This window comes from Ochotona curzoniae, unplaced genomic scaffold (genome assembly GCF_017591425.1).
Source record: "Ochotona curzoniae isolate NIBS_2020 unplaced genomic scaffold, NIBS_Ocur_1.0 contig_3622, whole genome shotgun sequence".
In the NCBI taxonomy this organism is placed as follows: domain Eukaryota; kingdom Metazoa; phylum Chordata; class Mammalia; order Lagomorpha; family Ochotonidae; genus Ochotona; species Ochotona curzoniae.
This window is the reverse complement of record NW_024465926.1, coordinates 13071724-13097467: the sequence shown is the minus strand read 5'-3', so window position 1 is coordinate 13097467 and position 25744 is coordinate 13071724. Positions and strand designations below refer to the sequence as shown.

Sequence of the window (25744 nt, the reverse complement as noted above, 5' to 3'; positions counted from 1 at the left end):
GAGAGCAAGAGAGAGTTCTAGGCACTCAGCTTCAGTGTGGTCCCTTCCTCGCTGTTGAAACCTTCTGAGGAAGGAACCAATAGATGGAAGACCTCTCTCTCTTCCTGTAACTCTGCCTTTCAATTGAATGAATAAATCCTTTTTTAAAAAAAAAAATATTTATGTGCACAAGAATTTAAACATGAATTGGAGTATGCCCTGAATGTGAATGTTACCCTGCAACTAGAATCCCAGTCATCTTTCCAGACTGCTAAATGCTCATCTTTTTTGTTTTGTTTGTTTTATTTTGTTTTATTTGTTTATTTATATTGGAAAGTCAGATATACAGAGAAGATAACAAAGAGGAAGATCTTAAATCCACTGATTCACTCTCCAAGTGGCTGCAACAGCCAGAGCTGAGCTGATCTGAAGCCAGGAGCCCGGAGCTTCTGCTGAGCCTCCAACGGAGGTGCAGGGTTCCAAGGCTTTGAGCCATACTCGACTGCTTTTCCCAGGCCGCAGGTAGGGAGCTGGATGGGAAGCAGGGCTGCTGGTGCCCATATGGGATTCCAGTGTGTGCAAGGCGAGGACTTCAGCTGCTAGGCTACCACGCCAGGCCCATCTGTCTTGTTTTTAACAGCCACATAGTCTCTTACATGAGGCATGTGCCATGATTTATTCAGTTTTTATCTTTTATAGATGTGGTGGAGAGGAGTTAACATAAAAATCGTAAAGTGTTTGGAATTTTAGAAACCTATCAGGAGTTTCCTTATTAGGAAAGACTGCTGTGGAGGGCTGGTCAAGTGCCTCTTCGTTTATTCGTCTCCACCCCACCCAGATAAATCTAGTGTTTATATTTAAACCATGGCAAGACAGTCTGCAAGCTATAGGCTGAAGATTACTATAGCACAAAGGCTGTTCCTACTGACCATTCTCTAATAACTCAGTTATTCAAATAATATATTTCCAGAAGCATTTAAAATCACCAATCATCAACAGCATTTTAAGTTGTACAACTTAGCAACTGTAGTACTAGCATTGTTGTCCTTGAACATGACATCCAATTAAAAATGAACTTTTTACATTTCAAACCTTGTTAGCAAACTTCTGCTGAATAATAAAAGTAGATTTTCACTTTTTTTCTTATTTGCTTCTCCAAAGGACTCATGAATTTCTTCTTAAACCCAAATATTGCTCCAGTCTTGTGTGAGTGGTTGTATTGATGTTTAAAGGATGCATTCTTGGAACCTCAAATAATCCTCTTGAACCCTGTGATTCAAGGCTTATGATGCTCTCACATGGACATAGGACGTGGAGGGTCGGGGGATATCTGTGTTCCGGGAACCCAGAGACTCGCTAGTCTATCCAGCTTTGAAGTTATGTGAATTTTTAACAAGGCTTTTTTTTGTTGTTGTTTGCTTGTTATAATAATTTTTAAAAAGCAGATCACACAAAGAGAGCTTCATTCACTGGTTAATCCTCCAGATGGGCTTGGCCAGGCCTAAGCCCAGATGATGAACTTAGTCCCATTTTGCCTGTGGGTAGCAAGGGCCCAGGTACTTGAGCTCTCACTTGATGCCCACACCCACCCCAGGAAGTACATTAGCAGGAAGGTCGATCAAAAGTAGAGCAGTGCCCAGCACGATGGCCTAGTGGCTAAATCCTCACCTTGCATGCACTGCGATCCCGTATGAATGCCGGTTTTCTGGCTGTTCCACTTCCCATCCAGCTCCCTGCTTGTTGCCTGGGGTGGGAAAGCAGTCGAGGACAGCTAAAGCCTTGGAACCCTGCACCTGCGGGGGAGACTTGGAAGAGGTTCCTGGCTCCTGGCTTCAGATCAGCTCAGTTCTGACCATTGTGGTCACTGGGGAGTTAATCAGTGGATGGAAGATCTTTCTCTCTGTCCTCCTCTCTGTAAATTTGACTTTCCAATAAAAATAAATAAATCTTCGGGAAAAAAAGTGGAGCAAGACTGGAGCCATGCACTCCAATTTATATATGCTTTCTAGTGGAGGCTTAACCACAATACCTATCCCTTTTTTACCTTTGTTTTCTTAATTTGAACAATTTGCATTTCAAAAATGGGATTTCAGTATAGCACCTTTTCAAATTTCTTTTTTTTTTTTAAGATTTATTTTTATTATTTTTTCATTGGAAAGGCGGATATACAGAGAGGAGAGACAGAGAGGAAGATCTTCCGTCCGATGATTCACTCCCCAAGTGAGCGCAACGGGTCGATACTATGCTGATCCGAAGCCAGGAGCCTCTTCCAGGTCTCCCACGCGGGTGCAGGTTCCCAAAGCTTTGGGCCGTCCTTGACTGCTTTCCCGGGCCACAGGCAGGGAGCTGGTTGGGAAGCGGGGCTGCCGGGATTAGAACTGGCGCCCATATGGGATCCCGGGGCTTGCAAGGCGAGGACCTTTAACCACTTGCGCCACCGCGCCGGGCCCCAAATTTCTTTTTTTTTTAAGATTTAGTTATTTTTAGGGCCTGGTGGCATGGCCTAGTGGCTTAAAGTCCTGGCCTTGAACGCACCAGAATCCCATATGAGTGCTGGTTCTAATTTCAGCAGCTCTACTTCCTATCCAGCTCTCTGCTTGTGACCTGGGAAAGCAGTCGAGGACAGCCTAAAGCCTTGGGATCCTGCACCTGCGTGGGATACCCAGAAGAAGCTTCAGGCTCTTGGCATCTGATTGGCTTAGTCCCAGGCATTGTAGCCACTTGGGGAGTAAATCATCAGACTGAAGATCTTCCTCTCTCTCTCCTCCCTTGTATATATCTGACTTTCCAATAAAAATAAAGAAATCTTTAAACACACACACACACACACAACACGTCTCATGTGGTTCTCACTGAGCTCTGAGTCAGCAGTGTGGTGTGTGACTGGCATGGGTCCCTGTCTTGGGCTGCTGAGGGAGGGCTGGGAGGAGCCTGCTGCAGTGGTGTGTCTCTCTGCTCACAGCTTCTGCAGTTGGGGACTCGAGAAGGTACTGCCTTCCCTACTCAGCGTGGGGCACCCATCCAGTAGCTTTAAGCCAACATTTCAAGTACATCTCCCAAATCTGTCCTCCTGTCTTCCCACCCCAGTCTTGGTTGTGGGTGTCTGCCCTGAGGCAAGGGCTGCAGTCCTGCTTCTGCCGTAAGCCAGCTCCAGCTTCTCCTTGGTGGGTGGGAGAAATGCTCCAGGTTAAGGGCTTGCAGCCCCCTGTGTTCAGGAGGAGAGGCCAGGGCCAGGGTGAAGGGTCTGGGGATGGACACAACCACCGTGGGTCCTGGTGGGCTGTGTAAAGTCACCACTGGTGGCTGCTACAGAATGCCTCCTGCTGCTTGTAGCCTCTCAAAGATGGTGGTGTGGTGACAGCTCATCAGCCAGAGAGGCTTCTAAGGCTTCCTCCTGCTCCTTCCGTAGCCCTGAGTGGAAGGTGCCTGGCCCTGTAGCAGTTGCTTGAGCAAGACTTTCTGTGGTGGCTTCATGCTCTGTAACTGTCTAGGTCTTCTTTGCCTATGAGTTCCTTGGTGGTCAGGGACAGGTGGGCTACCTTCTTGATTCCAGGGCTTATCCTATCTCTCTCATGCTCCTCTGTAGAACTATTAATACTATAAACATAGAACTATTAATTTTTTTAAAAGATTAATTTTAATTTTTTTTTTATTGGAAAGGCGGATATACAGAGAGGAGAGACAGAGAGGAAGATCTTCCATCCGATGATTCACTCCCCAAGAGCACAACGGCCAATATTATGCCGATCCGAAGCCAGGAGCCTCTTCCGGGTCTCCCACATGGGTGCAGGTTCCCAAAGCTTTGGGCTGTCCTTGACTGCTTTTCCGGGCCGCAGGCAGGGAGCTGGAAGGGAAACGGGGCTGCCGGGACAGAACCAGCGCCCGTATGGGATCCCGGGCGTGCAAGGGGAGGACCTTAACCACTGCGCCACTGCGCCGGGCCCAGAACTATTAATTTTTAAATTTATTTATTTTTATTGGAAAGGCAGATATACAGAGAGGAGGAGAGACAGATCTTCTGTCCAATAGTTTACTCCCCAAGCGGCCTCAACAGCTGAAGCTGCGCCAATCTGAAGCCTGGAGCTTTTTCCAGGTCTCCCGGCGCAGTGGCGCAGTGGTTAAGGTCCTCGCCTTGCACGCCCAGGATACCATATGGGCGCCCGTTCTATCCCGGTAGCCCCACTTCCCTTCCAGCTCCCTGCCTGTGGCGCAGAAAAGCAGTCGAGGACAGCCCAAAGCTTTGGGACCCTGCACCCATGTGGGAGACCCGGAAGAGTCTCCTGGCTTCGGATCGGCATGGCATCAGCCGTTGCGCTCACTTGGGGAGTGAATCATCGGACAGAAGATCTTCCTCTCTTTCTCTCCTCTCTGTATATCCGCCTTTCCAATAAAAAAAATAATAAAAATAAGTCTTTAAAAAAGATAGCCATTCATTTAAAATAACTGTTCATATACCAAAGTAACACAGAGCAGGAAATATGGGGTGGGGTTCACTTTCCCCAAAAGCTTGTGACAGGTGGGACTGAGCCAATCCAAAGCCAAGAGCTCAAGCTGTGTCTCCCACGTAGGTGGAGGTGACCCAAGTGTGTGGACCATCATTGCTGCCTCCCAGGCATACAAGCAGGAGGTGGAATGGGAAGCAGGGAGCCAGGACTCAAACCAAGTTCACTGGTATGGGAAGCAGGAATCCTAATTGATATCTTAACCTACTCTACCCCAATGCTTACCACTAATTTTTTTTCTTGAACTTTTTAAAAGTATTTTCATATACCACAATACCTGATTCCTAAGCATTCTGTAGCACTTAGCCTTTTAATTGATATCTCATAGTAAGCACACCTTTTTTCTATGTAAATATACTTAGGAAAATGCCACAATCTTCTTTCAAGTGACTTCTTTATGCTTCCTCCACCCTCCTACCTAGCCACTCAGTGGGAGGTAATGATGGCCTTAAAGAGGGCTTTGAAATTTTATTTTAACCTTGTTGGAAGGGCAGAAATAAACAGGACTCGAGCCCTAGCACTCTCACAGGATGCTACTGTCCATCACAGGAGACAAGGCTGGCTACCAGCAGACACCTCTTCATCCATTTTGTGATTCGGAATCCCACAGTGGGTGGATGCTGCAGCTCAGTAGGTGAAGCTATCACTTGGGATGCCCGCATGCCATATCAAAGTGCTGGTTCAAGTCCTAGATACCCCAGGTTTCATAGTCAATTTCTCACTGATGTCCCTGGGAGGCAATGGATGATGGCCTCAGTAGGTCCCTGCCACCCACATGGGAGATTGGGATGAAGGTGCTGACACCTGGCTTCAGCCCAGCCCAGCCCTGGCTGTTACTGGTATTTCGGTAGTAAACCAGTGTTTAGACTTAGAGATCCCAGCAGGGTGTGGAGGTGAGAACAAGGTTTAGGTCTTTGTTTTCCCGTCTTGAGGTCTGAAGCGTTGTCCTATGTGCTCATCGGCTCACCCCTGAAACAGCTTGACACAAGCCCATTCATGCCTCCCGACTTGGTCCTGATGGGTGGCCTCGTGGAGCCCACAGGTAATTTCGGCCTCACTGGGGTTATGAGAAGGCAGGGCAGAAGAGGGATGAGTGAGGATGAGACTTGATTTTGGATCAGTTTCAATTTGGAGCAGTGACACACGCATGAGATGCCAGGAAGCGTGTGGAAGGCAGCTGTACTGGCCTGCCCCCAGCCCCGCCATTTACCAGCCCCTCGGTGACTCACAGAGAAAACTAGTCCTGTTCCTGCAGCTGCCCCAGCAAGTTTCCCTAGAAAGGTCAGCTCATCTGAGAGCTCTCCATTCTCCCCCTCCCCGAGGAAACTGCAGGGCACCTGCTTTCCGGCTCTAGTGCTCAGTGTATCAGGGAAAGCACGCCCTGGGGCTCAGTCTGAAACACAGCTCTTGGGAGCTGGGGAAAGAGGCCAGGACCTGGAGTGAGGGCCAAGACTCCTGTTACAAGGGCCAGGCCATGCCTGGCTGTGCCACTCTGCCTTGCTCAGCCTTGCCCAGGACCTTGGGAGATGGCTCTCGCCATCCTTGTCTCCCAGATAAGGAGACCAGCTTCTCTCTGTTCACACGCTCTGCTCAGTTTTATACAGTGGATAGGGATGCATGACACGGATTTGAGCCCAAATCTTTCAGACTCCAAACCTCATGTTCTTCATTCCTTGGTCTGCCCTCAGGGCCTGTTGCCCAGTCCTTGTGTAGTTCACATCCAAGCTGCTTCCGGAAGCCGCTGTAGCCCCGGCAGCCCCTTGAGTCCCTAGCCATTCCTTTAGAAACAGCAAGAGCCATCTTACAAGGTTTTCTGGTGAAGATCTGCACAGGAAACCACTTGGCTGAGGCTGTCTGGCAGAGTGGGCTTTGAAGCTTGCCTCTGCCTACCTGGACTCATGCCATACCTGCCTGCCCCACCCCAAGGTGAGGTGGGTCTGAGCAGGTCCTGATGCCCTGGGATGTGTAAGCTGAGAGGGGAGGGCCCACAACACTGCAGTAGAGACCTTGGCAGTCAGCATTGCCCTCCTGGGGGTTATTTTTGGGTGACTGGAAACTCACCCAAAAAGAGCTTGGGGGACTGAGGCTTCTGAGTGCTAGAGAAGTCGATAGCCCCTGCTGTGGAACCTGGAGGGAGAGGATAGGAGTGCACTCAGAGCCTGGCATCGCAGGAAGTCACTGAGAGGGCTCTGTGCTCCTGGCACCCGCTGTTGAGGGCTGTGGTAGAAATGGGCAGAGTGATGAATTTTTTATCTGTTGGAATAGCTAATATAGTCATGCTTTGAATTGAGGAAAGTGTACAAAAAAGAAACAAACCTAACCCTCATCCTCATCTCCAAGGACTGGATTCTCTACCCCTAAGCTCAGTTTTGGGGTCACCTTCCAGGGACATTTCTCAAATATACTGTAAAATCAGGATTTAGGGGTAGAACTGCCACTTACACTGACATCCCATAATGGTGCCAATTCATATCCCAGCTACTCCGCTTCCGATCCAGCTCTCTGCAAATGACTTGGGGAAAAGAGCAGGAGATGGCCCAAGTGCTTGGTACCCTGCCACCCACATGGAAGATCCACATGAAACTTTTGACTCCTTGCTTTGGCCTGCTCATCTGGGGAATGAATCAGAGGATGGAAGATAAGGCCTCCTCTTCCCTCTTTCCCTTCCTGCAATTTTTGGAATAAAAAATTAATCTTTAAAAAAACGAAAAGAAAAACCACTGGAACTATCAGGGAGGGTATTGTGTTGCAGGTTAAGCCACCTCTTGGAATGCCCATATCCCATGTGGAGTACAGGTGCAAAAGTGTCAGATTCAGCTCCCTGGTAATGCTCCTGGGAAGGCAGCAAATGACAGCTCAAACACTTGAGTTCCTGTCACCCATGTGAACGACCCAGATGGAGCTTGTGGCTTCGGCCAGTGAGTGAACCATCAAATGGAAGATAATCTCTTTCTCACTCTTTTTCCCTGCATCTCTGTCACTCTGCCACTCTCAAATAAATCTTTCAAAAGAATAGGAATGTTAGCATATTTGTACAAAATCTGAGATGAGATGTGGGTGTCTGGCCTGCTCCTCCTCATGTCCTCTTCTCAGTGCCACACTGTAGGGTCCTAGGAATGAGGACTTTAGCATATGGATTGGGAGGTCGCACAGGAATTTATGACCTACAGACAAATAAAGGCCCCAAGCTGCTGGCAGGTAACCTGGGTGGAGCAGTTGAGATGACAGGCTTGAAGACTGGCAGCTGCCAGCTCAGTCTTTGAGGCGCTTCATTTGTTCTGTCTTTGCTCGGTGCAGAGTCATGGACGCTGCATGTGCTTCTGCGTCCAGCTTGTTTGGTTTTGCTTCGCAGCATCCGAGCTTCCCTGTATAATTTTCTAACTGTGCTGTAAGTATCACTTTGCACACACAGCAGGATAAGTAACTCCCCAGAGTGAGTGCCCCATAGCTTATTTAAGTTCTGCGGTGTATTTAAGATAATTTCACTTTTGGTGCTTCCAGCCTCGGGGCAAGGCAAGATTCCTCAAAGCCGTGTGCTAGAAATAACGGGCCTGGCCTGCCTCCTGGGGGATCCTGCAGCCCCTGGGAGGCTCAGGAGCCAAATGGGGCCTGGATTCCCACTCTGCCTTCCTCCCGCGTGGCCCAGGACTCCACAACCGGCTGTTGTCAAGGAGGCAGGGCAGGTTTCTAAGCAATCTTGTCTTTGTCACAGACACATTCCAGCCTTTCCACAGAGGCTCCTGCCTGTGTGTACAAGCTCCTGGGCCCCCAGGCCCAGCTCTGGGCTCTGCGGAGCTGACAGCAGCTCATCCTGGTCCTTTTTTTTTTTTTCTTTTTTAATATATATTTTGAATTTTGAATTATGTGGTATGATTTCGTATAGGCTGGGATTCCTCCCCAAACTCCCACCCCCTGACAGATTCTCCCCATTTTACTACAATGATGTAGTCCTTCATAAGGAATCATAATTCTATCAGTCTCTTATTTACGTGTACCCCAACACTGTTGGTACAGTGTCACACAGTCCAGCATCCCATTGTCTACACATGTCCAACAGTTTCATTGGGAATCCATCTTTTGTCTAGAAGCAGGGATGCATGTTCCATTATACCCCCACATCTGTATATGATAGACCCCAGTACTCTATCACTATACATTTCCATAATTGAGAAGCCATCCTCGTTCTTATTAAGCCTCTCTTCCCCTCCGTTCACTAACTTCTTCCCAAAGATGGCCAATGTCTTTCCTTCCTCGGTTTCACTTGGTTTCGAGCTTCATTCAACAGAAGCAAAACTGAAGGGGACCAGAAGATCCAGAAGATGTCTCCCTGAAAGAAGCCTCTATGACATAAAGGGGAGGGGGAGAGAGAGAAAGAATAATGTGAAAGGCAGAGTTATTGAGAGAAGAGACCCAGAGGAGAGAGAGAGCTTTCGCCTGCTAGTTCACTCCCTAAGTGGCTAGAACAGCTGAGCCAACCTGGGACCAGAAACCAGGAGTTCCTGATCTCCCATTTGGATGCAGGGGCCAAGGACCTGAGCCATCCTCCACTGCTTTCCCAGGCTACAAGCAGGGAGCTGGATGGAAAGTGGAATAGGCAGCATCCATATGAGATGCTGGTATCGCAGTCAGAGAATTAAATTACTGTGCCACAGCACCAGCCCCAATAAATATTTTTGCACCAAAGACCAGTAATAAGCAGCAAATGGGGGAAGAGCTCTTTGTGTCCGCCCTCCCCAACACTTTCTGCATAGACAGGACATGAATTCTTTGCCAGAGACACCTCTTATCAGCTCCCAAGCAGTGCTGAGGGACTGGTTGGCAGCCTTAGTCTTGCTCTCTGGGTTTACTCCTGATATTACTCTCCCATAGTTCCCCGTCTCTGGAAGCCCGAGCTGACTCCCTTTGTCTTGTCACGTCTCTAAAATTAATTTGGTATGGCTGGAGGTGCTGCATGAGGCAGAGCTTTAAACCATTGCTTTGAGCTAGCTGTCAGGGAGGGCCCCCCTGTGTGATGTTCACTACCCAACTCAACGAACTCGCTTACTAACCTCTCTGGGCTGGGGTCTGTCCTGACTGTCGAGGAGGAGGAGAGCGTCTGGGTCCTCCCCAGCATTGCATCTGTCCTCTTTGGTGTTAGCAGGCTCAACCTTTCAGCAGTTCAGCCTTACATTTGTTAGATTCACCTCGTAGCTGATACATTATGGGAATTTGTCATAGTGGTTCTTTCTGTTCTACCCTGATGGGCTTCTGGACTGTTGCCAGTTTTTAGCTATTATGAATGTTACTGCTGTGAACGTTAAAACTTAAGCCTTTGGGAGAATCCATTTCTTTTTAGTGGGGAGAGGGAGGGTAGCAGAGCAGTTCCATCTACTAGTTCACCCTCCAGTCACCCGCATTGACTAGGGCTGCATTGGGGCCAAAGTTGGGAGCCAGGGATTCAGTCCAGACCCCCACGTGGGTGATGGGGACCCAACCGCTTAGCCACCACCTATGGTCTCTCAAGGTTTGCTAGAGCAGGAAGTTAGAATCAGGAGTGCAGCTGCTGGTGAAGCCTAGGTGCTCTAATACAGGACGTACCTGTCTTAACTGTTAGGCCCACTCCTGGCAGATATCATCCTATTGGGTCTGTCTATCCGATTGGAATTACTGAGTGCTAGGAAGTACATGTATCTGGCTTCAGTACACTTGCCAAACGGTTTTCCAAAGTGACTGTGTTAATCCCACATTAGACGTTATTGGTAAAATGCACATATCAAATTTACCATTTTACCATTTAAATAATCAGCATGAAATATATTCAGAGCTGTACAACCCATATCATCGCCCGTCTTCAGCATTCTTTCATAATCCAAAACTTTGTGCTGCCAAACAGTAATTACCCCTTTCCCTTTCTCTACCCCTGATACCTACTGGTTTTTTTTATTTTCAGCAACTTGAAAGGCAGATAAAAATTTTTCCTCTGCTGGTTTACTCCCCAAATGCCTGCAACAGCCAGGATTTCACATATGGGTGGCAGGGGCCCAAGTATTTCAGCCATCACCAGCTGCCTCCCAGGAGACATTCTGATCCTCTCTGGATTAGAAATTGAGCAAGCAGGACTTGAACCAGTGCTCCGATATGCGATGCCTGCATCCCAAGCTGTGGCTTGCTGCTCCACAACACCTACCATAAGTTACCTATTTTTTTTTTCTCATAAATCTGACTACTCTAGGTTCTTTATATCAGCACAATCTCAGTATTTTCCCTTTAGTGACTGATTTGCTTCACTTAGCACAGTGATTTAAAGGTTCATCCATGTCAGAATATTTTCCCTTCAAAAGATTGGAAAATATCCCCCGTGTGTATGTGTCACATTGAGTTTATCCCAGGTTCCAGCTTCTCCGCACCCTGGCCAAGCCTTGTTACTTTCCTTTAACTAACAGCCTTCCTAGTGGGTATGAAGTGTTAGCTCTTTGTGATTTTGCTTCTGAGTTCCCTAAAGATCAGTGGTGTTGCAAATTTCTTAGAAGATTGATTTCTTTGAAAGGTAGAGTTATACAGAGGAAGAGAGAGAGAAGTGCATCTTCCATCGCTGGATCACTCCTCAAATGACTGCAGTGGCCAGGAGCTTGAACTCCATCCAGCTTGTCCACTTGGGTGACAGACACCCAAGCACTTGATCTTCCAGGCACATTAGCAGGTAGCTGGATGCAAAGTGGAGCAGCCAGGACTTGAACCCACATCATGATGCTGGCCCCGCAGATGAGTCATGTTCATGTTGGCCATTGTAGACCTTTGAATAAAGTTTTAAAAATGAGCCTCGGCTAAAGTTTAAAAAAATGAGCCTCGGTTGTTTTCCTGTCATATTTTAAGAAAGTATTTTAACCAAAATAAGAGTAATCTGCAGCTAAAGGACAGCCTTCTGAACAAGGCCAGCTTAGAGAGTCCCAACTAACACCTATGTGGCTGGGGACAGTCCTCCCGAGGCCCTTGGTGTACTGCAGTCTGATGACCTCGTGAGCCCTGGGCCAGAGCCTGGTGCTCTCAGAGCCCAGGGCCTGGCCCTTATAGGTCCCCCAGGTTCAGGCTTTGGCCACAAAGGAGGGCGGTAGGGAAACAGGTGGTCACTGCACTCTCACATGTGTTTTGGAACCTGAAAAGCACGTGATGCCCACGTGGTATGGAGTATTAGACACTTAACCTAACAGCTCCCCCACCCCCCTGTCTCTAGCCTGCTGAGCAGGAGTTACTGACTCAGGGTAATTGTGGAAAGGGTAGCCAAGGAGCGGAACCAAGAGAAAACCTGATGAACAGAAACAAGCAGAGCTTGTCCAGAGGATCTGTGTGGACACCAGTGTGCCAGTACGGCCTTCAGAAAACCACCTGCTTCCAGCTGGGATTTTGAGTCAGCCCTGTGTCCCTTGTGGCCACCCCTTGGTCACAATGCCCGATCCAAGCAGGACATTGATGTCAGGTCTTGCTTTCCCTGTGGTAGCTTCCAGAAACCCCTCCTTCCTAATACTGTGTTTCTCTTTCCCCCATAGTAGGTGTTGCAGGCTGCCCTGGGCAGGAGTTAGCCCCACTCAGCACTGGAAACAACTTCACTGGGAAGAATGGTGGCACAATTCAGGTAAAGCATCATGTCCATCTGTGAGACAAAAGATATCCTTTCTCTCCCAGGCATGCCTGGCAACCACTGGATAGTAGTAGTTTGTTGCATGGAGCCCAGGCCATGGAGCCTTTTGGAGGAAGAGGTAGTGCTAGTTGCTACTGTAGTGCAGTAGGGGCGCCAGAGAGTCAGGCCAGCGGGCAGAGAGCTATCTTGACAGAATCTGGAATCCTGACCCTGGGATCCCATCTCTCCCTGTCTCTTCCCTCCTTCTCCCGCATCTTGCACACTGGCTCTCACCAATCCCACCAGTCTCTAGGAAGATGAACCTAAGGCCCTTGCTCACAATTCTGTGCTTTTTTTTTTTTCCACTTAATTTTTGAATAGCAAATTTAGTCATATGGATCAGAAATAACAATGTTAACAAAGTTATGCGATAAGGGACTGGTGTTTAGGCAGGGTAGGTTGACTTGCCACCTGCGACACTGGCATCCCATACAAACACCTGTTTGAATCCTGGTTGTTTCGCTTCCCATCATCTCCGTGCTGATGCACCTGGAAAGACAGCAGAAGGTGACCTGGGTACTTGAGCCCCTCCAATCCACATGGGAGACCAGAATGGAGTTCCTGGATCCTGGTTTCAGCTTGCCCAGTCCCTGCCATTATGGTTATTTGGGGAGTGAACCAGCAGATGGAAGATAGTTTGCTCTCTCCCCTTCTCTAACTCTACCTTTCGTATAAATTAATTTTTTAAAAGTTATGCAACAAAACATTTCCCATTATCTTTGTCTCCCTAGGGTTCTCTCCATCCCTCCAAGAGAAGACACTTAACCATGTTGGCCAGTATTTTTTCTTCTAGAGTATATGAGTGTGTGTGTATGTTTTTCTTCATATGTTTTGTGTACACATATGTATGAAAATACTCTTCTTTCCTCCTTTATGTAAAAACTAACATACTGTTCTCAAGTCCACGCTTTGGTTTCCTGTTATTAGAGAATGAAGAATGATGGGCAAGCAAGTGTACTCCCCAAACGCCAACAGTGGTTGGGGGTACTGTGAACCCAGGCTGAACCTGGTCTCCCACATGGGTGGCCCAACTTGTGCCCCCACATTCTGAGATCTGCAGAGTATTCCACTGGAACAGTGTGCTGGCGGGGGTGGGGCATCTGTTGGTCCCCTGTATTGTGGACATGGAGATTATTTCGTTGTGCAGCAGCCCCAAGAGGCCTCTGTCCTCACCCTCATCTCTGTGAGTGACGGGAGGCTGTCTTTTCTCTTTGCAGGAAAGGAAGGCCTCGAAGCTCTCAGCATCCAAGCGCATCTTAAAAAGACGCAAGAGAGAGTGGGTGGTCCCGCCCATCTCTGTCTCTGAGAACGGCAAGGGTCCTTACCCCCAGAGGCTGAATCAGGTACCACTGCATCTCCTCTGAGTGTCGCTGGAGGCCAGGGTGTGGTATCTTGTTGCAAAGGCTTCTTCCCTCTAACTCTCTGCCTTCTTGGAGATGTGGTTGTTGCCTCCTCAGCTGCCATTTCATTTTGCTTTCAGCTCAAGTCTAATAAGGACAGAGGTACCCGGATTTTCTACAGCATCACAGGACCTGGGGCAGACAGCCCCCCTGAAGGCGTCTTCACCATAGAGAAGGAGACGGGCTGGCTGCTGCTGAACAAGCCCCTGGACCGCGAGAAGGTTGCCAAGTACGAGGCAAGTGGCCTTCGGCTTTTATCATTAAGCATCCCGTCCGGCCCAGCGGGGAGGGAAGGTGGCCATTGGCTCACCATACACCTCCCATACCCACAGCTCTTTGGCCATGCTGTGTCAGAGAATGGAGCCTCAGTGGAGGAGCCCATGAACATCTCCATCATTGTGACCGACCAGAATGACCACAAGCCCAAGTTCACTCTGGACGTCTTCCGAGGGAGTGTCTTGGAGGGTGTTTTGCCTGGTAAGAGGGCTGGGAGTACCTGCTTATGAGTTTTTTGGGCCTAGACCTACTTTTAGTCAACTTCTGGAATCATCTGGCAGTCAGCCCAGACTTTTTTTTTTTTTTGAAAGGTGAAGTCACAGAGAAGGAGAGACCAAAGAATATTATATATCCACTGGTTCACTCCTCAAATGGCCACAATGGCTGGAGCTAGACCAACCAGGAGTCCAGAGCTTCCTTCAGGTCTCCCATGTGGGTACAAGGTTCCAAGCAGTTGATCCATCCCCTGCTGCTTTCCCAAGTGCACCAGCAGAGAGCTGGATGAAAAATAGAGCAGCCAAGACTCAAACTAGCTCCCATATAATTTGCAGGTGTTGCAGGCAGACACTAAATATACTGTGTCACAACACAGCCAGCAACCAGACTTAAATTCCCACTTCACCTGGCCTCCTCATCTGTGCAGCTTATTATCTGGAATACTTTAAAAAAAGTTAACTTCCTCCACTTCATGCCAAGATTCCTGAAGAAGAGTGATTTGGGGACAGAACTCTGGAACCTGTGTATTTGAAAAGTTTCCAAAAGCTTCAGGTGGTCAGCCATGTCTGGGAACCACTGTCTTTAGAGCTGCAAAGACCTGAATTTGATTGTTGATTTTGTCTCTACTGGCTGTGACTCTGGGCAGACTTTTGACATTTGAGCTTCAGCCCTCACATCTAAAAATGGGTTTAATATCTGCATGGAAGAATTGTGTGGACCAGCATTTGGTCCATCTCCCATTGGAGTGCCTGGGTTCAAGTCTCTACTCTGCTTGTTATCCAGTTTCCTGCTGTGTGTGCACCCTAGAAGGCAGCAGGAGCTAAGGACTTGGGTCCCAACATGGGTGACCTAAGTGGAGTTACACACTCTGGGTTTTGGCCCGGCCTCAGCTGCTGGGAACATTTGAAGAGTGAACCAGCAGATATAAGATCTCTGTCTCTATTTTTATATCCCTTTGTCTTTCAAATACATAAAAAGAGTTGTGAAGATCAGAGATACCATGTGCATGGTCTGTTGTACCTCAAAGCATCTGACATCATCTTGTATGAATGAGACAGCTATGAGAAAAGCTGCGGAGGTGTGTGTGTGTGTGTGTGTGTGTGTGTGTGTGTGTGTGTGTGTGTGATAGAGAGAGCGCATGCGCTTGGTTATGGGAGAGCAAACATACAGGGGCCCACAGAAATCCAGGGAAGTGGGGTTATATTAATGACCTCAAAGACAAGTGCTGGAGAAAGAGGGAGGATTCTTCTCTTCCCTGCTGGAGTTGTGGAGAATTACAGAGGGATGTGAGCTGATCCACTGCCCCTAACAGAAGTGCCCACAATGAATACCACTCAAATGAGGTGAAGCCTTTTCCCTGCTCTTCCTTGTGATTCAGGATGTGTGAAGGTCGCCATTCTGGCTGGGACCAAGATGGGATGGGACTTCACAGTGGGGGCGATCTGGATGCCTTCTGTCTTGTGGCCCTGCTGTCCTGTGTCAGCCGGGTTGCCTCTGCAGGGAGGGAAGCAGTGGGAGGGAGGGAGCAGCCCCTACTTGTGATCGTAGTTTCCTCACAGTTATGTGCCTGTCTGTTCACCAAAATTGGTTCTTAGGGCCAGAGCACTCTGCAGGGGGCCTACAAGGACACTTTGTTTCTAAGAAGGGGGAGGCTGTGAATATATGCTAGCTGTAGTCCCCATCACATGCTGGCAGGCAGGTCCAGTCGCTGATCAGGGCCAAGGAGTTGCCACAGGTAGGTCAGGCTGAGGCTGAAGCTGGGGGAGAGAGGCGCCCACTTGTCCTTCTCCTCCCCAGGTACTTCTGTAATGCAGGTGACAGCCACCGACGAGGACGATGCCATCAACACCTACAATGGGGTGGTCGCATACTCCATTCACAGCCAAGAGCCCAAGGAACCTCACGACCTCATGTTCACTGTCCACCGCAGCACAGGCACCATCAGTGTCATCTCCAGCGGCCTGGACCGAGAGGTAAGGGCCCAGGCTGGGAGAGGGTAACTCCAGCAACTGGGGACAGTGGCTGCAACATTCCCAGGCCCACAGCCTACCGCTCCAGAAGGCAGGTGGCCTGCTGCCAGCAATCTCATTAGCTCTCCTCCTAGGCCAAGCAAGCAGCTGAAAAAAATGCAGACTTTTGATATTTTGTGGAGGTTTTCTCATTTCCTGTTAGCATGGCTCACTTCATGTGCATATCGCCCAGATTTGTCCCTTGAGTGCCACAAAGCAGAATTGACTGCGTAGATACTGGAGTCTCCTCCTGTTTCCTAATGAATATGTTTGCTAATAGACTGCTCACAGCTCCCACGCCAAAGCAGCCGAGGAGGGAGGGGCTAGGCCCTGGCTATCTCAGAAGCACTAATTGACCCTGCAGGTCACCCCTGTCCTCCAACTTCTATTCCACTTTCTTCTGCAGAGGGTGAGGGGGTGAGTCGGGGTCAGGGAGGCATCCCCAAGGCTGTGCCTCGTCAAGCCTGAAGTCACCGTGTATCTGTCACCTGTGCTCTTTCTCCCTTAGAAAGTCCCCGAGTACACACTGACCATCCAGGCCACGGACATGGACGGGGACGGCTCCACCACCACAGCAGTGGCTATAGTGGAGATTCTCGATGCCAACGACAATGCCCCTGTGTTCGACCCCCAGAAGGTAAAGCTTTAGCCCCCTGCCCTTGGGCAGCCCATCTCGCCTCTCTGTGTCTTGTGTCTGTGAACCAGCGGTGCTCATCATGCCCCACTGTGCTGCCCTGGGTTTTAGATGAAGTCCTCTCAGGCCCAGCTGTTAAGGTGGTGCCTGAGAAATAAGGGTTGGAGATGAAAATCTTTATGAATCTGAAAGCTCTGCCGTTGACCAGGTCCTGTGCCTACCTAACTGATCCCTCCCTTCTATCTTTAAATAGCTTGGGTTGCTGAGTATTATCAAATCCCAAGGAAAAGTTTGTTCTCAGGGTAGATGTCTGACCTAGTAGTTCAGAGGCCAACATCCCACGTCGGAGCCCAGGTCAGGTCCCGCTCAGTCCCAAATTCCAGCGTCCTGCCAGTTCAAACCCTAAAAGGTGATGGCTCAAGTAGTTGGGTCCTTGTCACCCATATGAGATGCCTGGATTGAGTTCTTGGGCTCCTGGCTTCCATGTGACCCCGCCTTTGCTCTCTACCTCTAGGGGGAAAAAAAAAAGAAAAAACAGGATAAAAACTGATTCTGAGCAAAGCTGGTTTCTCAGTCTCTGCTAGTTGTCACAAAACCTCCCCAAAATTTTCTAGTCAGTGCCCCATTGCTGTCAGCCCCGCTACCCCTCTCCGCACCTGCCCTTCTTGACTCCTTGAGTGGCTGCACTTGCCTGGGGCTTGGGAGCCCAGACCAGTAAGTTTTCTGGGGATGGGAGAGCAGACCCCAGATGGGCATCTTCACAGCTGTGTTGCTGATACCTGGAACACTGTGGCAACTACTACAGAGATTGGTGGTCCAGGAAATGGCAGAGGGCACGGGGCCATCCCGAAGTCAAGCAGAGGACTCTCAAGCCTGGCAGGGAGTGGGGCAGTCTCTCGGACTGCCAGCCACTCTCACTGTGCTGTGCTTTCCACACTGACAGTACGAGGCCCGGGTGCCGGAGAACGCCGTGGGTCACGAGGTACAGAGGCTCACAGTGACTGATCTGGATGTACCCAACTCAACGGCCTGGCGCGCTGCCTACCGCATCGTGGGAGGTGATGATGGGGGCCATTTCACCATCACCACCCGTCCTGAGAGCAACCAGGGCATCTTGACAACCAGGAAGGTGAGTCCACCCAGCCACCGTGGGAGCATTCAGTTTTTCAGTCTCCAGGTTGAGGGGCACCACCATCTGCCTACAGCCACTCAGCCTGGTGCATTCATCCAAGGCTGCACCAGGCGGCCTTCGGGAATCCTTTTGTTCCTGTTCAGTTTTGCTGGGCGCCCAGTCCCTGAAAAAGCTTAGACTTGCTCTTGTAACTGAGGAGTTCGGTGGTGCCACCCTCCTCCCAGACCCTGGTGTCCAGGGCTGCCCCCAAGGGGGCCTTGCCAGGGGGTTCCCAGTTTTATTAGAATCTGTTCCAATTATATATTTACTCCCAAATGCCTGTGTAAGTGTCCAGATAGTAAAGTTTTCCAAGTTTTGGAAGTGTTGGACATATCATGGGCGTTTGTTTCAACTTTGGTGAATTTTCATTCCTACTGGGGTATAAGACATGGTTTGGGTCTTTGGATATGGGCTTTACACAATGGCTCGTTGGCTAATTCTCAACCTTGCATGTGCCAGAATACCGTACGGCTACTGGTTCATGTCCCAGCTGCTCCACATTCCCATCCAGTTCCCTGCTTATAGCCTGGGAAAGCAATAAAGGATGGCCCAGGGCCTTTACACCTTGCACCTGCGTGGAAGACTGAAAGATGCTCCTGGCTCCTGGCTTTGGATCAGCTCAGTTCCAATTGTTGAGGCCACATGAGTAGTGAGCCAGTGGTTGGAGGATCTTTCTCTCTGTAAATTTGCCTTTCCAATAAAGATAAATAAATCTTTAACAAAAAATAACCAGTTTTATAAAATCATTGAATAAAGCAGTGCTTTAAGAAGATAGGTCTCAAAAAAATTGGGTGGGAGAGGGGTGGGAAAATTCCAAACCCTATGGAATTGTACCATAAAACTCAAAATTTTAAAAAATACGCTAGTAAAAAAAAAAAATCTCAGGGCAAACATTGTTGCTGTCACTTTCAGCATTGGCATCCCATATAGGACACAGCATGAGTTTGAGTGCCACCTTTAAAAGAAAAAAAAATGATTTATTTTTATTGGAAAGGCAGATTTACAGAGAGAAGGAGAAAGATATTTCATCCACTGATTCATTCCCCACATTCACATATCAGCCAGAACTGAGCCTAGAACCAGGAGCTTCTTCCAGGTCTCCCACCTGTGTGCAGGGTCCCAAGCAGTCGGACCATCCTCTGCTGCTTTCCCAGCATATGATCATGGAGCTGAGTGAAAATGGAGCAGCCAGGACTTAAATGGGATATTGTGCTATAGGCGGCTGTCTAACTCAGTGTGCCACAGCACCAGCCACAAAAAGCAGTGTTTTATTTAATAATTTACAGCCTGTTTTAGATTCTCTGTCTCTTGTTTTATAGCCAATGCTCTGTTTATGTTGTGCAATGAAATTTATTTATTCTATAACTTAATCTAACTCACAACTTCTGGAAAAACAGAATATCCAACTATGAATAAAAAGAGAAATTTTACAGGAAAGTTACAAATATTTTATATTTCTATCTGTTAACTTCAGGGTAGGGATACCCCAAAAATCCTAACAACGAGATCGGTTATTCACATCTGTTTATGGAAGCATCCAGATGCAGAGGATACCACATGTTGCCCTGACAACATGGCACAAGTGTATTGATGTCTTTCAGAACAACAAAAAGCTCTCGAGAAAGTCCTGAACAAAGAAAATATGAGTCCCCGTCAGAAGCTGCATTCCTAGAAAATCCAATGCATATTAACCACACCCGTAACTTTGGTTTATGTATAAAACATGTTCTAAACTAATGGTAAACATGTTTCTCACACCCGTGGATGTATAAGTAACCAAGGGCATCCTGAAAAGCTACATGGGCTGTGAAGTGCCTCCTGTATCTCCATAACATTGCAGGACATGACACCCTTAACCTCAGCCTGTAAATGTCAGGGCCATCCCAAGTTCTGTGTTTCTAGAACTCCCCAAAGGAGAGTCGGCACCCGACTGGGAAGCGATCTCTGAGGCCTTGCTAAGCCAGCTGCCTCTGGGGTGTCAGAGAGGCCCTGTGGTTGTCCACACCAAGGACCAGGGAGGCTCTGGAGTAGGATTGTTGCTGTGGGGGCCCTTGAACTCCTCATGGCAGGCCTGCTCCTCCTCACACCCTCGGGGCCTCCTCACACACTGGTGCTTCAGCCCATTTCCTCCCTCTCGCCTCCTAGGGCTTGGATTTCGAGGCCAAAACCCAGCATACCTTGTACGTGGAAGTGACCAACGAGGTGCCCTTTGTGGTGAAGCTTCCAACTGCCACGGCCACTGTGGTGGTCCACGTAGAGGACGTGAACGAGGCCCCCGTGTTTGTCCCACCTTCCAAAGTAGTTGATGTCCAGGAGGGCATCTCTGTCGGGGAGACAGTGTGTGTCTACACTGCACGGGACCCTGACACAAAGAACCAGAGGATCAGGTACTGGGGCCTGGGCTTTGCCAACCCAGTGCGCAGCTGCAGTGGGCTGGGTAGTTTCAAGTACTGCCAAGGCTGATTCGGGTTTTGAACATCACCCCTGTATGTGCCCTCTCCTTCCTGGAACCAGAGACTCAGTAGGAGCCTGGAGAGCAAGGGTTTCTTTCTCCCCCAGCCCCTGCTGGGCTCCCCATTTGCTGCCCAAGTCATTTTTTTGCCAGATGGCATGAGGACTTTTTTTTTAATTGAAAGGCAGAGGGCCCAGCGCGATAGCATAGTGGTTAAAATCCTGGCCTTGAATGTGCTGGGATCCCATATAGGCGCCGGTTCTAATCCTGGCGGCCCCACTTCCCATCCAGCTCCCTGCTTGTGACCTGGAAAAGCAGTCAAGGACAGCCCAAATCTTTGGGACCCTGCATCCATTTGGGAGACTCGGAAGAGGCTCCTGGCTTTGGATCAGTGCAGTACCAGCCGTTGTGGTCACTTGGGGAGTGAATCATCGGACAAAAGATCTTTCTCTCTGTCTCTTCTCCTCTCTGTATATCTGCCTTTCCAATAAAAATAAATCTTAAAAAAAAAAAAACATAATTGAAAGGCGAAATGGTAGTGAGAGGCAGAAATAGCAATCTTCCATCTACTGATTCACTCCCCAAATGGCCCAAGCCAAGAACCAGGGGCTTCTTCCAGGTCTCCCATATGGGTAGTTTGACCCAAGGCTTTGAGCCATCCTCTGCTGCATTCCCAGGCATATTATTGGGAAGTTGGGTAGGAAGTAGGGCAGCCAAGACTCAAACCATTGCTAATGTGGGATTCTGGCACCATAGTTAAAGCTTAGCCCACTATGCCATGGTGCTGGCCCATAAGGATGCTTTGAATAATGACAACAGAACTGTGACTGTGGTTCTGACTGGTTCCTCTTGGCTTCTGCTGTCTAGCTACCACATCCTGAGTGACCCAGCAGGGTGGCTAACAGTGGACCCGGACAGTGGGCAGGTCACAGCCGCCGGCATCTTAGACCGTGAGGACGAGCGGTTCGTGAGGAACAATGTCTATGAAGTCATGGTCTTGGCCACAGACAATGGTGAGAGCTTTCTTCCAGCCCTTCCTGCACAGGGTGTTTTTGGTTCTCAGGTCACTGGCACAGGCTATTCCCTGTGTAGCAGGGGGCATGTGGGGTCAGGGAGGGCATCAACTAGCCATTCAGGACAGCTGCAAAGGGCTCCAAGAACTGGTCCTAGGGTACCTGAGCGGGAGTTCAGTTTCCTGAAAACCTGAGTTAGGAGACCACCTGAAGTAACTCACTTCAGCTTAGGCTCTAGGTTCACTGAGCCCTGAGCTCATCACTGTCCCCTTGTGATTGATTGGTAGGAGCTGCCTGGAAAGCACTGTGGCAGATAATGTCACACCCTCATAAATGGGGGAGTTCCCCTATAGTCATCTCCACCTGACACATAGAATCCCAAGTCTGGATGTTGGGGAGAGGTTACAGCAGAGCCAGAGAGAGAAACTTCCCTGAGCAGATAATCCAACCTGTAATGGTTATGAAGTGTTCAGAAGGTTCCACTTTGCAATAGATTGGAGTGGTTGTCTGGAAGAAGTGGCTTAGCAGTGCTATGATCAGCTAGTAGTGCCTGCTATGGGCACAAATTAGAATGATGGCATGCCATCACTGCCTTGATCTACAGTGAAGCCAAGGCATAGAACTGCCGTATATTACAGCTGGGATAATCAGGGCCCAGGGGAACCTGAAATTGATTCATCCACCAAAGAGAACAAATGCTAAAAAATAATCATGTGTGTGATCTAACAGGGAGTCCTCCCACCACCGGCACTGGGACCCTCCTGCTAACACTCAGCGACGTCAACGACCATGGCCCCATCCCTGAGCCCCGTAAGATCACCATCTGCAATCAAAGCCCAGTGCCCCAAGTACTGAACATCACGGACAAGGACTTGTCTCCCAACTCGTCCCCTTTCCAGGCCCGGCTCACCCATGACTCAGACATCTACTGGACGGCAGAAGTCCATGAGAAAGGTAACTGAGTGGTGGGCGCCGGTGGGTGCTGGCTGGCTGTGGGTCTGCCCCAACCAGGACCCCATGCATAACAGCCACCTGAATAGCCAGAAGCTCTTCACTAGGCCAGCATCAACTTCGGGGGGTCGGCAGAAGACTCTGATATGGACCACCTATCCTCAGGTGGACAAGCCAAGATCCAGAGATGAAGGGTGTGTCCTGCCCAGTGTCACATAACACAAGTCACGCCACCAGCCTCACAGCCACCAACCCTGTCTCCCATGTGCCAGATTCCGCCTCCTGGGTGCCTCACTGCCCGCTCCCAGCAGCTCACTGGGGAAGACGCACCCTCAGTGACAGAGAGGGAAACAGAGCTTAGAGTAGCCTAAACATTTTGCCAGAGGTATGGCTAAAAAATCATGTCACCAGAATCTTACTATTATTGTTACTATTATTTTTAATGTACCGATTTGGGGTTGGCAGTGCAGCAGAGTAAGGAAAGGCTCCACCTGTGACACCAGCATTCCCATATATGCGCAGGTTCATGTCCCAGCTGCTCTGCTTCTGATCCAGCTTCCTGATAATAACCTAAGGAAGATCAACGGAAGGTGGTCCAAGTGCCTGGGACCCTGTTATCCACATGGGAGACTTGAATGGAGCTCCTGGATTTGGCCTGACCCCACTGCTGGCTGTTGTGGCCATCTGGGGAGTGAACCAGTGGATGGAAGATTTCTCTGTTTCTCTCAGTCACTGACTTTGAAGATAGATAAATAAATCTTCAAAGTTACTATTAAACATATATACACATATATATATGAATGAAGATTTGTTATTTGAAAGAATAACTAAGAGAGCGAGACTTTCCACCTGCTGGTTCACTCCCCATATGCCACATCAGGCAGGAGCCAGGGCCCAGAGCACCCTGCGATTATGCTGATGTCTACTGCTTGTTTTTTTGTTGTTGTTGTTGTTTTTGTTGTTGTTGTTTTTGTTGTTGGTGTTTTTTAGCATTTATTTTTATTGTAAAGTCAGATCTACAGAGAGAAAGAGAGACAAAGATCCTCCGTCGTCCACTGGTCCATTCCCCAGGTGGCCGTAACAGCCAGAGCTGATCTGATCTGAAGCTGGGAGCTTCTTCTGGGTCACCCACACGGGTGCAGGGTCCCAAGGCTTGGGCCATCCTTCACTGCTTTCCCAGGCTACAAGCAGGAGCTGGGTAGGAAGTGGGGTTGCCTGGATCAGAATAAGTGCCCATATGGGATCCCAGCACATTCAAGGCAAGGATTTTAGCCACTAAGCGACCACGCCAGGCCCTGCTGCTTAGTTTTAATGCCATTTTCTACTAGCCCTTGTCTTTCTTAACCCATACTTTACTTCTACAACCTCAGCCTATTTGACCTGAGGTCTCAGTTTGTGCTTTTGTGAAAAAAGATGAATAACAACAGTACCTGCCTCTTGCAGTGAGGAGGGAGGGTGGTATCACAGGTAGGTGTGTATCCCCAGCAGAAACAGAAATCCACCCTGGGGCACAGCAGGGGTGGAGGGTTGGAGGATGTGCCTTGGCTTCTACTCACTGTAGCCCAGAGCTCTTCCCCCTTCCGCCTCTAACCCCACCCCCAACTTTTGTAGCAAGAGAAACCCAATAGACAACTGTCTTGGGTCAGTGGCTACATAAACAAGCAAGCCTAGTGCGGGGGTGGAGTAGAGGGGTTGTGAGGTGAGAGTATAGAGGATACCCCTGGATTTAGTTATAGGGACCTGAGGTATTGGAGGAGTCCTGCATTATGAAGAAAGCCCACCCCCACCAAATTCACAGCTCCCTTCTTGAGAAAGCAAAGAAAATTAAAGGGCTTTCTTCCCAGAGGCCCAGCCCTATGACCTTCTCCCCCACACACATACCACTCCCTGCTCTGAGGTCATCATGTAAGTCTGTGTCGTGCAGGCTGTGCCAGGCTCCGTCTGTTTGTGATTAGCCTGCTGCACTCTGGGCTTTTGAACCGGTTTGCCCATCACCTGTGGCATCCCTGACCTTGAACGCAGTCACCAGCGCTGTGAGAGCTGCTGCTTATTGCTCACAAGTACAGGTCGCATGTGCTGATTGTTGAATGAGCACTGGAAAACGCAAGCATGTGGGGGAAGGCAACTGGCCCGGCAGTGAAGGCACTGGCACGGTGCCTGCCTCTGGCTCATGACTGCAGCTCCCTGGGAGGCAAGCAGGTGCAAATTGTTGAGTCTGGTAGGAGACCCGAGTTGAGTGCCTAGCTCCTGGCTTCAGCCTATCCCAGGCTATCATGGCCAGTCGGAAAGTGAAGTAGCAGATAGGAGCACTGCTCGCTCTCTCACTACCCATCTTCTGAAATACAGATTTTACAAGAAAGGAAAATAGAGACAGGTGTTTCATCTGTTGGAATTTTGATCATACAGTTGATGTATAATTATGTACTATTATGGGAGCAAAATGATACAGTAATAAAAGGGAGAGGAATATTCAAATAGGAGATTAATTGGTTAATGTGACTGTTTAAAATTGCTCTGCTAGGATAATGTGTTATTAAAACATAGTGAATTTACTTTTTCCCCTATTTTTATAATCCTTTCTATGCTGGTGAATTTTGCTTTGGTCTAATAGCAATGTTTGACCCTTGACCAACTATACTTCAGAGCTTCAAAGTGATCAGGAGGAAATAAAATTAGAAGCTGATTTTGGGTACCAAGAAGACAATTGAAGTCCATGTCTAGCTTTTTCATAGCACATCTTGTCTGCAAAAGCTTGGACAACCTACTCGTGCTTCTCTGGGTCACCCAGGAGCAGGGGCTGTGCTCTCAGAACCTTTTTCACATGTTGTCTGTTGCCACCAAGTTACGGAACTACCTCTGTTCCCTCCAGGAGACACAGTGGCCTTATCCCTGAAGAAATTCCTGAAGCAAGACATGTATGACGTGTTCCTTTCTTTGTCTGACCATGGCGACAAGGAGCAGCTGACGGTGATCAGGGCCACTGTGTGCAACTGTCACGGCCACGTGGATACGTGCCCTGATCCCTGGAAGGGGGGATTCGTCCTCCCCATCCTGGGGGCTGCACTAGCTCTGCTGCGTGAGTGCTTGCTCCCTGCCCCTCTGAGGACTGCAGACTTCAGAGCCCACATTTACCTCCCAAGTTTTGGGGCTGGTGGATGGGGGTCACCCACATTGCCCACCCATTTCCTAAAATCTTTATCCCAAGAGCACCACTTTCAGTCAGTGGCTTTTTCCAGAGCTTCTAGAATATGCCAGGCCTTCAAAACCCAGGGCTGGGCAAGCAGGCATGGCCCTGCTGTGGGTCCCAGTGTCTTGAGTAGTGGTCCTGTGTGATCTCCATACCCATAGTGTCAGCCAAACCAGATATCTGTTAGGAAGCCAAATGCACAAGGCCTCCCACAGGCTCTGATACACAGGGACCCCATGTGGGCCTTGAGCTGCTCCCCAGGGGGTCGCTGGGACTGCAGAGCAGCCGTCCCACCACAGC

At 49.1% G+C, this 25744-nt stretch overlaps 1 protein-coding gene across 1 annotated transcript in view; it reads left to right on the top strand.

The window, feature by feature from the left end:
- Positions 1 to 25744, top strand: part of CDH3 (cadherin 3) — a 39606-nt gene that overhangs the window by 11354 nt on the left and 2508 nt on the right. The window contains exons 3-13 of the mRNA XM_040982049.1: positions 12008 to 12098; positions 13343 to 13478; positions 13616 to 13771; positions 13868 to 14012; positions 15825 to 16000; positions 16545 to 16673; positions 17614 to 17799; positions 19987 to 20228; positions 21161 to 21306; positions 22036 to 22260; positions 25127 to 25333. Coding sequence (XP_040837983.1) covers positions 12008 to 12098; positions 13343 to 13478; positions 13616 to 13771; positions 13868 to 14012; positions 15825 to 16000; positions 16545 to 16673; positions 17614 to 17799; positions 19987 to 20228; positions 21161 to 21306; positions 22036 to 22260; positions 25127 to 25333 — 1839 coding nt within the window. The remainder of the gene's footprint in view (positions 1 to 12007; positions 12099 to 13342; positions 13479 to 13615; positions 13772 to 13867; positions 14013 to 15824; positions 16001 to 16544; positions 16674 to 17613; positions 17800 to 19986; positions 20229 to 21160; positions 21307 to 22035; positions 22261 to 25126; positions 25334 to 25744) is intronic.